The sequence below is a fragment of the Phoenix dactylifera genome, chromosome 11 (genome assembly GCF_009389715.1).
Source record: "Phoenix dactylifera cultivar Barhee BC4 chromosome 11, palm_55x_up_171113_PBpolish2nd_filt_p, whole genome shotgun sequence".
In the NCBI taxonomy this organism is placed as follows: Eukaryota; Viridiplantae; Streptophyta; class Magnoliopsida; order Arecales; family Arecaceae; genus Phoenix; species Phoenix dactylifera.
In genome coordinates this window covers 11,390,057-11,403,819 of record NC_052402.1, presented here as the reverse complement: position 1 = coordinate 11,403,819, position 13,763 = coordinate 11,390,057, and the positions used below count along the sequence as shown (strand labels likewise).

The 13,763-nt window shown below is 38.5% G+C and overlaps 1 protein-coding gene across 2 annotated transcripts; it reads right to left on the bottom strand.

Moving 5' to 3' along the window:
* Positions 1 to 4,516: 4,516 nt before the first annotated feature.
* On the bottom strand, positions 4,517 to 7,833 carry LOC103713252 (WUSCHEL-related homeobox 9-like). 2 transcript variants are annotated; one of them, XM_039132173.1, is made up of 4 exons: positions 7,281 to 7,833; positions 5,908 to 6,699; positions 4,898 to 5,103; positions 4,517 to 4,730 (listed from the first exon to the last, which is right to left on the bottom strand). In XM_039132173.1, exons 1-4 carry the CDS (start codon positions 7,411 to 7,413, stop codon positions 4,725 to 4,727), a joined length of 1,137 nt encoding a protein of 378 aa, XP_038988101.1. In that variant the 5' UTR covers positions 7,414 to 7,833; the 3' UTR covers positions 4,517 to 4,724. The 2 variants fall into 2 exon arrangements, with proteins under 2 accessions (XP_038988101.1, XP_038988102.1); XM_039132174.1 differs by having other exon boundaries at positions 5,908 to 6,693.
* Positions 7,834 to 13,763: the final 5,930 nt, after the last annotated feature.

The window sequence follows — 13,763 nt, the reverse complement described above, 5'->3', positions numbered from 1 at the left end:
TGGAAGTGAAAAGTAGAAAATCACAGATATTTTCCAAGCACTCTGGCACCATGATAAAATTTGGAGTGGAAATTTTCTATTTTCTATATCTTTGATGTGTGCATCTTTTGGTGCAAATTTATATACAAGTACAGAAGTATAATGCCATTAATAATGGATATAATATTGCTACATTATAACATGTAGAATGTGTTCCATGTCCAGAGAATTTGTTGAATTGAATTCAAGTTTCCTTTCAAATTTGTTGCCCATCATAGGTGACTTGATATAGCTGAATTTATATTTGTATTTCAACTCTTTTCTATCCAGTATGATATAATATATCAATTAACCATCATAATCAGTTAAATAGAATAAGATTAATCATTGACATAACCAGATTCAACAACTGTAATTTTTAATCCATGCCATAAGCTGACCCATGTCACAAAAAATGGGCATGACTGCTTCTTCTGGTAAGTTATGACATGGGCCAGCTGACTCCTTCTTATGCAGACATGGGCTTAGTTTTTCCTATAGTTAAGGGGCTAAAAAGCCTACTTGGGCCCAGCATATATTTCTTGGGCCTTGGCCCACTGCTTGTAAAACAGGGGTGGCCCAACTCAAAAGCAGTGGGCTAACATAATGGGGAAATGATTGGATGCAACTAGCCAGCCCATGCACCATTTTGTGATAACAATGAAGGCAGCAGCACCACAGCCTGCTGAGCAGGCTTATCACTGGAACAAATTTCTTGAACACAATATTATTTGGTTATGAAAGGATATATAAAAATAGAAGGAATTATAAAGCAAATAATTTGTGAATAAAAGATAGCATGATGGTCATAAGTTCAACTTTTGGAGCAACTAGGAGTTAATACTTGAAATTTATATATATATATAAAAAAATCAGGTAAAACCTGCAGTCATTTCCCATATACAGAAAGCTCAGATGGGTTGCGTTGGAAGGATTGTTTGAGTTGAGAGGATGTCCATTTTTCTAGCATTGCTCATCGATATAATAATGAGTGCAAAAACAAGGATGCGAGAGGTGATTCTACAATTCTTGTTAATGTAGTTATTTATGAATTTTAGTTGGCCATAGTTAAATCTCAAGCATGACATATTGCAAGCTATGTTGCTCCACTTTTTTTTTTCTTCTTTTTTTTTCCTGTGGTGGTAGGGTTGTTGAGAAGCTTTCGATGATTTTAATAAAGGTGAACCTAGAACAAGGATATGCGAGTAGAAAATCATATTTGTAATGCGCTATTATGATGAAGTTTTAAAAAATATTAGAAAAAGAACACACTTGATCTTTTTTCTCCCTCATATATATGTTGCATTTACTCTCTTGAAAGCTAATGTAGTCAGATATAAAACCTTGAAGGATATTTATCAACACATTGGCCTCCTTAAATTGTTGAATTGTGCATGTAAGCCCCCCTTACTAATCGACGTTAGATAAATCTAGCAATTTAATGCATGAGGGTAGATAATATGTTTGCATCAGATAAAACCTACCATGCTGAAATTATAACATAACATGTTTTATGTCTTGTTCTATGAAGTGCTACTATGTTAAGATGACCACTTAATAAAAATATGTATGAAACACAAAAAAAAAGGTTTATAAATAAATACCATAAAGCAACAAGGATGGCATATACGTATGCATGAATGCAAGTACATGTATGCACACACACATATACATTTATTTAAATATATATATAGTTGGACCGCATACCTTATATTCTTTAAAATGAAATCAATAATTTTAAAATCAATGATAGGCCGTTTAAATTGAAGATTCACCATTAAATATAATCTACACTAAAAAAAAAATCTAAAAACCAAAATCTATTTATTTTGATAGACTCTAACTTATATATTAAAATGGTATAAAAATAAACAGTGTCAACTGCACTAGTATATTAAAACACATGATAAAACACAAGAAGTGAGAACCTACTTTATGAATTATGAATTAAGATTGCATAATTCACTAAATTTTGATGATTAAATTATAATAAAATATAATATTATACCATTAAAACCATCTGTTTTAATAGATTACCACCATAGCATTTACATTTTTAGTTTCTTCGCTTTTTTTTTATAATGTAGATTATGTCCAATGATTTGGACCTTGAATTTAGATAGTACATTATCAATTTTGAGCATTAACTCATTGTTCAAAGAGTTAATATAAAATATATAACCCAGCTCATGTACATACTTGTATTAATTTGTTTTCCCCTTGCAAAAGGTTCATAACATTGGCCATAATAAATAAGATACCAAGAATTTGGAGCCTGCCAAGGCACAAGCGCAATACGCACCTTTGAGTTACAAATTTATGGGACAAGATATTGAATGCGGATAAAAAAAATTTTTTAAAAAAAAGTGAGTTGCAAGGACACATGCAAAATCGTACGTCCCATGAGGAACAATGGAGCCATTGACCAGCTTTGGCAGGAAGTAGGGACCAGAGAGCTAGGTCAGCGTTTAAGGCGCCAGGGGGAAGTGGGTCTAGGACTTTGTTCAGGCCTAAGACGTGATATTATAGTCCTTTATTATACCCTACATCTTTTGGCGACAAACCTCCGTACCTTTTGGCGGGGGTTTGTCAGTCAACCTTCGTTTGGTCTGCTAAGGGCTGAGTTCCTTCTGTCATGGAACTGTAGTTGACACGTACTACTGTATGTTTTGTTCGTGTTCTTCTCTTTCTTCTGTGTACGAAGAGTATATAGTACATAGACTATGGAGGTCTAGTAATGTACGTACCACTGAATTGAATTCAAAACACACACACACACACACAAAATATATATATATATATATATATATATGAATGACAAGTTGATAGCATAGCAACAGTTTAGGCCCTTTCCCACCGGCTCTTCTGAAACATGAGAAAATATCTCTCAAATAAATATATAACAAAACGAGCAATGCTGCGGAGAGCCACAAGTATACCCATTAGTTTAGGCCCTTTCCCACCGGCTCTTCTGAAACATGAGAAAATATCTCTCAAATAAATATATAACAAAACGAGCAATGCTGTGGAGAGCCACAAGTATACCCATTGAATTAATCACCGGTCTGATGTGGCAGGAGAGGATTGGTGAAATTCATGGAGGTTGGCTATTCATGGGGAGCCACATCAGTACAATGCATGTTGGCCGGATGGCTAGCTGAGCAGGTAACGTAGCTGCAATTCGTCGCATTTTCCTAAGCAAGTATTGAAGAAGTTTCAGGGTAATCTAAAAGGAGAATAATTATATACGGTTAGTACTCATAGTAGGTATATATTTCGTACAAGAGCTGGCGACTCTGTTGCATACAGGCCTTATAAAGGTTTTTGTGGGTTATGTAAAAGGTTCCAGGAAAGCTAAAATACCTAGGCGTCCTAAGCAATTTGTTTATATTTTATTTTGACTTGAGAGCTACAAAGTGAAAACCCAGGGATCAGCAAAAATTTCTCATGTAACCTGGAATATCTCGAAAGAGAGCTCCCTTAAGATTCCGGCAACGTGAAACCTAGATAAATATCAGGTGCATGCCACATGCAGAACAACGTAAGATATGAAGACGGTGCAATATAGATACGGTTAGCGAACTTAGTTTTTAAGAGTTCATGTAACGGGCTTTGTTCTTGAAATAACTGGGATAGCGTCGGTCACTTATTTGGAATAATGATTCTGTGATCAACCTCCACATATATAGATGAGGTTTGAGATTCCTCGTTGGCTCTCGATCACCCATGACAATCTTGTTGAGGGACCAATATAGAGATCATTGAGATGACAGTTTATTGGGTGAGATGAAATCCTTAAAAAGGATTTTCAGACGCACTAATATATTGCAGTATCTCAGCCTCTCAGGTGATATACAATGAAACATCCAAATATCATCTAGCTAGTTTGGTAAAAAAAAAAAGATTAATTAACTGTCCTTTTATGTATTGATTTTTGGATTTAATGATTAAAAGATATGCACTTAATAAAACCATTAAAATATCTACTGTATCAAATAAAATTCCAGGATACGGTTCAATCAACATCAGCCAGAATTTAGAGACTGCATGCATTTCATAGGGAAACTTTAGCACTCCCTCCTTTATTTGGCTGCCATCTTACGTTTAAGTCCAATACAAGTTTAGAATTTTACTTTTAAGTCCTTGTACATAATGAGAACTGTTACCCGTGCCCAGTTATATATGCTTTTGTACACATGGATGTGCCAGCTAATTGAACATAAAATGGCCATCAAAATATAGGGTTGGGCATAAAATTCTCACCATGAACTTGGACTATAAGTGAAATGGCGTGTCAATTCAACAATTTACCTTATGGCCACCAATATACATGGATATCTGAACCGAGATGATGAGCTAGGCAAACACAAGCTAATTTTCTGTCCAAGGTTAATGCTCCAATAACACTAACGCTTCTCAAACAGTAGTCAAAATCATGCTATTTTGTGTGTGTGTGTGTGTGTGTGTGTGTGTGTCCCCTATTGGTGTCCACCAAGCACATCACATTACCCGCATATATATAAATATAACGTTAGTGAAGAAGGCCATTATGGCCATTTTGTCCATGGAAAACTATAGAACTACAACATATTAGGAGAGAATACTACAGCGAAATTAAAATTAAAAAAAAAAAGAGAGAGAGAACTTTAGACTAATAAGCGCAATCACCAACTTGGCAAATCTCTTCCCAGCTCCTTGTGATTCTTCTAAACCTGCACAATAATACCGATCATGACGATGACGACGACGACGATAATAACAATAGCCCCATGAATATATATATATATATATATATATATATATATATAGAGAGAGAGAGAGAGAGAGAGAGAGAGAGAGAGAGAGAGAGAGAGAGAGAGAGAGAGAGAGAGAGAGAGACCACGTAATAGGAAGCGCCATGCTGAAGGGGCTGGAGGGTGACGCCCTGCTCGTCGGTGAGGACTAGGTGGCCGGAGGAGTGGAGGAGGAGGGCCGCCTCCCCAAACGCTTCCCTCACGTTGAATGGGCCCGCCGCCACCTCGAACGCCACCTCGTTTATGAAGACCGTCACCCTCGTCGCACCACCACCTCCGGCCCCTCCCAACCCTGTGGTCAAACCAATTAAGCACTCCATTAGAAACAGTAGTTGAAACTTGGTTCACCAACTATGTCACTTGTTACAGTAAGTACTAAGAATTACGTGCCTCAAAGAAATTTTTGCCCCTTGTTTAAAGCCGTGCCCACGTCCAATCTAGGTAACAGCGCCTTAACGTGCAGAGAAGGGTGGAGTAGAGAAACAAGACTACCCTCCTCTCCATCTTGTCAACAGCGTACGCATGACGTGACCACACATCACAGTGCCTGTGCGAGGTTTCCCCTGGGTCAATCCCCTCAATTCTACTCCCCCAAGCATTTTCCTTTCTTTCCGTAGTCTCACTCTATTTATGTCCCGAGTAATCCATTTTGTTAAATATTTCATGACCTCTCCGGTTCTCAAGTGATCTTTAACCTCAATGAGGTTTTCTTCCCAAGCATTTTATGGGGTCTGACCACGGTTGGACATCTGCAGGGTGGTGGAACGAGAGGGGCCCATTGAGAATAGGACGTGTCAGGCCGTGAGGGCCGTGGTACCTGATCAACTCCCAGTTTTGGGAGTATGTATATTATGGGGACATATATATATATATATATATACCTACGCCCTGCTTTCTATTTTCATGTGTATAGACATTAAACAAAAGTTTGGAACTTGGAAGCCAACCACACTAGGATCATAAAGACATGACCCTGAATAGATAGAAGGCAAGAAAGATGGATGATGGATACAGATAGACAAGAGAGAGGAGAACACATCATATATATTCGATGAAACAAAAGATAAACGCATCAGGAGCTCTTAATGTCGCATACCTTGTACCTCACTGAAAGGACTAGCAGGACTAGCAGAATCAGCGGCACCAACTATGGTTGCAGCACCAGTAACAGCCACTGGAGCACCAACGCAAGTAACAGTAGCACCGGTAGCAGCTCCAACACTAAAGCTATGGTGCAATTGCGCCTTAGTCTTAGCCTCATCTTCATCAAGCTTGCATCCCACCTGCCCCATAAGCTCACTCCACAGAGCCGAGCATAGGCCAGCTCCTTGCTCAGGTGCACCCAAAATCCCAGCTAGCTCTTGCGGCCCGAAGCAGTAGGTTTGTGGAACCTGAACGAAAAAAGGGTCGCCACCAAGCTCCACCGGAACATGAAAACATGGCTGGTTCACCACCACCGGCGTGCTCACCGGCATGTCAGTCACGCCTGAGGATCCACCTATCGAGGTTACTGATGGGACGATCTTGTCAGACCCTGAAGACCGGTCGGAGGATGAGGAGGTGGCAGTGGGGGCCGGTGCTGCGGTGGTGGGTGGAGAGGGAGCGGCGGTTGCGGTGGTGGCCGACCGGGGATGAAGGCGGGAAGACTGGAGGTGGCGCTGCTTGTGCTTGCTTCTGGACTTGCGGTTCTGGAACCAGTAGAAGACGTTGGCATCGCCGACCTGACCGTACTCTTGAAGCTGTACTCGGATCTTTCGAATCTCGTCGCGTGGCGGGTTCACCATGCCTGAGTTGAAGATGGCCTCCAAGATGCGAATCTGCTCCGGCTTCGGGTTCCACCTTGGCTTTGGCTCCGGGCTACGCTCTTCACAACCTGGGATTGCTATTCCTTTTTTTTTTTTGTTAGTGAGTGAAAATCCCTAACCCTAGTTGTGCACTTCAAACTGCATGCCGAACTAAAAAATATAGAATAATGACTATATGGAAAGGAAAATTATTTCAGATAAAGAAGTCATGATAATTGCGTTGTGATTAGACATCTCTGTGTGTGCGCGTGGGTGACTGCTTCTGTGTACTGTCGGCAGTAACTTGCACTGAGAAATCTTTTTGGATGATAAGAGCATGACTTCTTAATACAAAACAAACATGTGAAATATAAAGTTTTAAAATTACTCATCCAATACGCAGCTAATAGGGAAGAATCCAAGACGACAGAATATAAGAAGCTGGAAAGAGTAGAATTAAGTGGATAACAAATTAATATTAAAGCTCCAGATGTATGTGATACGAAAGAAAGGTGAGTATCCTCAACGACAACCATCATTTATTGATATCAAATGCTTTCATGTTTTCAAAGTATAAGAGATGTCACGATGCCTTCCAGCTTTCCCAGACAAAAGATAAAAGACTGACATTATTAGCAAACCATAACAACCGTTGAAGGATAGAAAAAGAAATGAAATTTCATACCTGATGTGCAAGGAGTCTTCTGGCAGCCACCTGATAAGAGGGATGATGGGTTGATGTCGTGCTGCCATTGGTGGTGCGTGTTGCAAGGCTTGGACTTGAACAAGCTAGGCCAGTGTCTGTTGGAAGAGGCCATGATGATATCGTAAATTGGATTACGATGATGTTGTTGATGGGAGGAACGGTGGGAGGGAAGTGCACTGAGGCTGATCCGAACCAGGCAGTCCGTAGAAATAGTAGATAGGAGACAGAGAGAACTCTTGGTGGGGGACCTATATATCCATCAATATATCTATCGAACTCTTTTGCTCTCCGGTTCTGTAACCTCCCTTGGAGGTAGACAGAAAGCCCCCTCTTCTTATAAAAGCCTCCACCTACCCCTGTATAAAATTTATCACAATTAATAACGAATAATTTTTTTATGCACAGATATAAAAAAAGAAGGAACAGTTGCCTCCCTCCTCCCAAAGGAAACAAAAAAAAAAAAAAACCCATTAAACTGCAGCAAGAAACTCCTAGAAGCAAAGCCCAAGAACATAAATAACACCAGGAAATGAAAGGTATGAGAGGTGAAGGGAGAGGAGGAGAAGCAAGAGGGTGGTACGCTCCCATACCTCCCTTTTCACTGCATTAAAGCCCAAATGCTGATGCCCACTACTCAAAAGTACACTGCAATTCCCTCGTATGCCAAGCAAAGGGACAAGGAAAAGCTCATCTGCTGGGGCTTTCTTAGTACTACCATCAGAGGAAGGAAAGAAAGCGAGCTTTTCAGTATGCTGCAGAGGGATGGAGGTGGTAGTTGAGAGAGAGAGTGAGAGAGAGAGAGGGCGAGAGAGAGCATTTTAAAGGAGTGAGTAAAGCAAACCTAGGGATTGGCATTCATAATAAAAGTGAAGAAGAAAATGAATACACTTACAATATTACAAGCAACAAGAGAATAAGTAAAAACGTGCTACCCTTCTTTCAGCTTAGAAAAATAACCAAAAAGTTCATGCAAAAATGGCGAACAAATGACAACCCTAATATGGGATAGTAGACTTACCTATCAAGTTATACAATTAAAGGAAATAACACCCATCTCTTAACAAAAGACTTCCATGAAACCTTGCAACCTTCTGGATCATAACTTAAGATCTTCGGTGGCTTTGGATAAGGAGAAAAATGTTAGCCAGAGATGGGAGAGAGGTCTGGCCAAGAAGTCATGGAATGAGAGTCTTTGGTTGAGTATCTCCGCTACCTTCCTCCTGTTTGGCTTTTTCTACCTAAGGGTTCTCTTTTGCTGGGGGTTCGCTTGGCTCGGTAGCTTGCAATAGCGTATTAAATGTCAATGAGGTTGGGAGAAGCTTTTAAGTGTGGGATTATTCTAATGGAAAAGGCTGTTGCAGAAATAAATGGGGGAGAAGTGGGGGGTGGAGGGTTTTGAAAGTCAAGGAGGCAACGAATGGGGCTTTGATTGGAAAATTGTGTGGGGGTGTAGTAATTGCAGGTTTTGGTCATTTCGGGCATGGTGAGGTGCGCTTGGGTTGACTCGAGGGGTCGATTTTTCTTCTTTCACTCACATTTCCTCTTTTCTCAGAGAAGTCTATATTTTTTTCACAAATTATAAATAACAACAGCAGCAACAACGAAAACAATAGCTATAAAAACAAGTTATTATTATTCATATTATATTATTATTATCATTAAAAAATTGTATAGGTCAAATTGGCCTACTCTGAATCTCTGATGGTAACATGGATGCTGTTGCATGGCCATCATAAAGCGGATCTAATTAATTTGTACCAATTATCTAACCACAAGTCATGTGAATTGGTTTATGGCAGTCCACATTTCTGAGTCCATACTCAAAGCAAAACGGTATACACCTCCATCCAAGTCTAGTGACATCACTTAGCTTATTCACTCGGCATAGTAGTTAGGACTGAACACAAACTATTTGAGCATGTCCTACTTAATTTGGATAGAAATTTTTGTACCCAATCATATGTATATTATACAATGTTTTCTAGATTCATATCCATATATAGTTTAAAAAGTTTTCAGATTTGGATCTCCATATAGTAGGTCAATACACTTGATGTATTTTTTATGGAGTTATGCTTTTTTTTAATTGAATGATAATGGTTCTGTATCGATAATCCAATTTGTTGAATATGATCTAATACATATAAAATATGTACATAGAAAAAATTATATAATTTCGAGACCCCTAGCCTATGTTTCAAGTAACAAATACTTTCCTCCATATATATTATATTTTTCAAACACCAGTAGCATAATAGTGGTAACTCTATCTGGAATTATAACCACCAATAGGACTTGGTCCAACTGGTTGCACCCCTCTCCTCAAAAAAGAAACTTCCAAGTTTAATCTTGGAAAATGATGCATATTCGAGGATTCCTTTCTAAAAGCTTGATATCTTCCCCATTTTCATTTGTGGTTGATACCAATATGTATGGAGATCTTAATATATCTTCCCAAAGCAATGAGTTGGAAAAATGTAGAAATCATTGGGATACATACATTCTTCGATTTCCGAATTTTCTCATACCTTAGATGATATTATCCACATAGGACATCAATATGTTAGCAAATGTTGTAAAATTTATGTTAATAATATTTTAATAAATTTGTTTTAGTATTTGATGATTGAATTATTTGTTTAGAATTATCAAAGAAAGTTTCAAAAATCCTAATCAATATATTGATATTGTTAAGGTATCATCTTGGGATATATTATCATCCATTTATATCATATTAGTCTGTGCTTAATACCAGTAGAAACTGAGATCTCACATTTGCCACTATATTCATCAAAAACATAAAATAATAAGCATCCGTCAATTATGTCTTAGTTGAAAAATTCACACATGTAATTTACCTTAGCAAAGGCTCTGGATGGAGGCCAGGGATCATCATTCATATAGGTTCGTACTACAGTCAATGCTTTTTGCTCTTTTTTTTTTTTTTTTTTTGGTGAGAAGCAAACTAAAAGGCTACCGCACCCACTTAAACCAAATTGCCCAGTGTCTTGGACAAGTAGGAAGCTGATGTAGTCACTATTCTAACTTGTAGATTTACTGGCCACAGTGCTTATCAATAAGATGAGGAGGGTATATAATTATGATTCTCCTTGTACAGTGTATCACATAGGTTTGTATGGCTCCGTGTGGTAGACTCTGACACGAAAACTTGGGATGCCATCATCCAAGACGTTTCCTTCCTGATATTTTTGGTAGCAAATCATAAAAGAAGGGTGGATTAGCAGAAGAGACAGCATAGATGGGTGGGAAGGGAGAGAGAAGAAGGGAAAGAAATGAATGAATGAATGAATAAAAGAAAGGGTTTATGGAGGTGACGTACGGTGAGCAGAAAGTGCGGGACGCAATCCCATCGCGGCCAGAGGCGAAGGTGACGGGTTGGCGTACGGCCTTCTTTGTGTATGGGGATCCCATCGAGACGGTCTCTCCAGCCAATAAAAAAGAAAAAGAAAAAAAAGGAGGAGAGAGATGGAGAACAACGAAGGCTGGCTTCTCGCCTTCTCTTCTTCTTCTTCTTCTTCGCTTTTCGCGTTGGGTCTCGGGTGGTAATAATAATAACAAAGGCCGCAGGGGCGGGTACGCTGGGGTTGTGAACGTTTGCAGTTGCTCTCTGCCCGACCTCATCCCTATTTAAAGCAACTGAGACGGGAATCTTTTCTTGCCGTGTAAATGGCAACATTATTTATTGGGGGATCGGTTTCCGTCGCCCACAACGTTGGAAAGGAGATAATGCATGGGTGATGGGAAGTGTCTCCTTGAATCCATTGAAAAGTTTCATGTTGGAATAGGAGAAGCTCGGATAAGATCATCCATCATTCATGTATTGCAAGATGGTAAATTGGTCATTGAACACGTCAAAGAGATGGATGTGCTTGTCTCTTTGTTCGGTTATGATCATCCATCATTCATGTATTACAGAACAGTTGATAACTGGATCTCTATATAAAGTTTCATGATCTGAACTCTACATGAAATGGTACACCTCGGTGAGGGGGTTGACGAGCTAAGAATTGAACTAGGGATACACAGTATATTGGTTGTAGAGCTGCAAAAGTATGAACTTAATATTTTGACTTTTATTTAACTACCATTTAACATTTTGTTCTCTACATAGTCTTTATATACACATTTAGACCTATACATGAGTAAGAGATTGAACATAAAATGACCATCAAATTCAAGGATATAAAATTTTTGGTCCACAAACATTAAACACTAGATACAAACCAATATAAGAGGTGGACCTCGATTTCCCCTATGAAGTATTTGTAACATATAATGTGATGATGACTTGGATGGATGCCATGTGTCTACTGAAATATGAGGAGCAATAGGGGCCCTTGCTTATACATAAACAAAGTTCATTATTAAAGGGTCCACAACAGAAAACACAATGGGCCCATCAAGGGGAAGATTGCTGAGATAATCTCAGACATTTTAAGACTTCATGGTGTATTTTTAATGGTAGTCTAAAGTGCCAATTCAGTGGGAACATTTGAGGAACAAGATGACTATAGACTTCTAACAAGCATGCATATGAGACATGTGGTAGGAAAAAGTACTTAGGGTTTATTCAACAATCTCCAGAAATAATTAAAACCCTCAGATTCATTTTTATACCAGTAGATAGGGGAAATTCAGTGTATGGCTCCAAGTTTTATCATTATGATGCAAGACCACTATTTGGTGTCTTATTGATTGATTCTTGATCACTTTAAATTAAATTACCATTTGCGTTACATGTGACGCGATGAGAACACCATGACTCATGAAAACATGTTCCAGATTCAATCATAACTGTTTGTGAAATACAATCACACACCACATGTCGAGTCCATTTCAAAATGAGTAGAGCACCAAAGTTTTATGTGTCAAACTTACCTCAACTTAGCATTTGGACTTCGACTAGAGAAGATACAAAGTTTGGATCTAGACTAAGGAAGGTAATAGCATGAATGCAAGGTAATAGCATGATTGCAAGGACGAAAAATCTATTAAATAAACCTACCTCTACTAAAATCAGCTCATTTAGACTATATCGGACCTATCTCAATTTTGATTTGATAGACCTGATCTAAGCAAATTCAGGCTGGCTTTTCTTATCCAACGAATTTGAGCCAGATTAGGCCGACCTCACCCAATACTTAAAACACGAGGAAAAGAACAACCCGAGCATGAAATAAACATATGTAAATACCTTGAAGCGTGCATGACCAGCATATATAGTTCAGGAACATAGGATGCAAATGCAATCAAGCTCACAGGAACAACATTTAGCCACTTGCTCCCGTGCATGGCCTAAATGCACCAACATGCTTAAAAAGACACATGGGAACCCAATTGGTCTTCAATTAATAGAAACACAGGTAGTTAATTGGAAAGCTCGGCTATCAAGTTGATATATTGTTTGATTGAACTAGGGAGACGTGGGCTTGTTTGGTGCACTAAGATATGTCACAAACCAGTTTAGGAAAAATAAAAAATAAGTGGCCTCATAACTTGATATAATGAAAAGAACCAAATATGACATTGTTTAATAATAAATGTGACGCCATGAAAGCTAACATCCAGCCTAGATGTTCTTGTCAAGTTTTTATGGCCAGTTTTGTCCCTCTTGGAGAATTTTTGTTGTGCCTTCGTTCCTCACTTAGTATCCTCTGTTTCAATCAGAGGAGATCCCTGATGAGTGCATTGATGCTCTTTAAAGTGCTTTCCGAGTGAGCAAGACACCCTGAATAGGTGCAAAAATGAAAATTGTGCTTTGGGCACTGAATTTTGGGAAAGCTTATCAAACTTGGGGTAATATTTTCAATCAAGTACCTAAATATTTATTGAACTTTTTACATGTATAACTCTTTAAATATGCCTCATTGCATATTTACCCTTTAAAAGCTATTTACTCCCATCTAGCTGCATTTTACATATTGAGCACTATTGTCATAGATTCATTTTAGTGTCATCACACCAAACAGCCCACACCGTTGCTAAATTGTTGTTATTTATAAATAATGATGAAAATTGTTGTCCTTCTTCTCTCCCTGAATGCTATCTTTTTCTTGGTCAAGATGAAAGGTTCCGCATCAACCATAAGTGACCGACATGATTATTTGATCAAGCTCCAACTAATGTACGTTTCTAAGTGAGTGTTGGGGTGTAATCAAATCAATTTATGTAATCCAAGTGCGGGAGATATATCTTCCAAAATGCTAATCAAACTTCTGGCTATGATATGCTAGTCTTTTTTACTGAATGGACCTTGTTGGGAATCAGGCGCCAACTAAAAGAGTTGAAAACAAGTTTGGAGCTGGCCTGACTATGATTTTAAACTTCAATAGATCGTATCTTGATAAGTTAAATCTATAGAAATCAAATAAATTACTTCACTAAGGTGATCATGGTCTTGCTGTTATATAGAATGAAGAGGATACCGATATATTTATAATT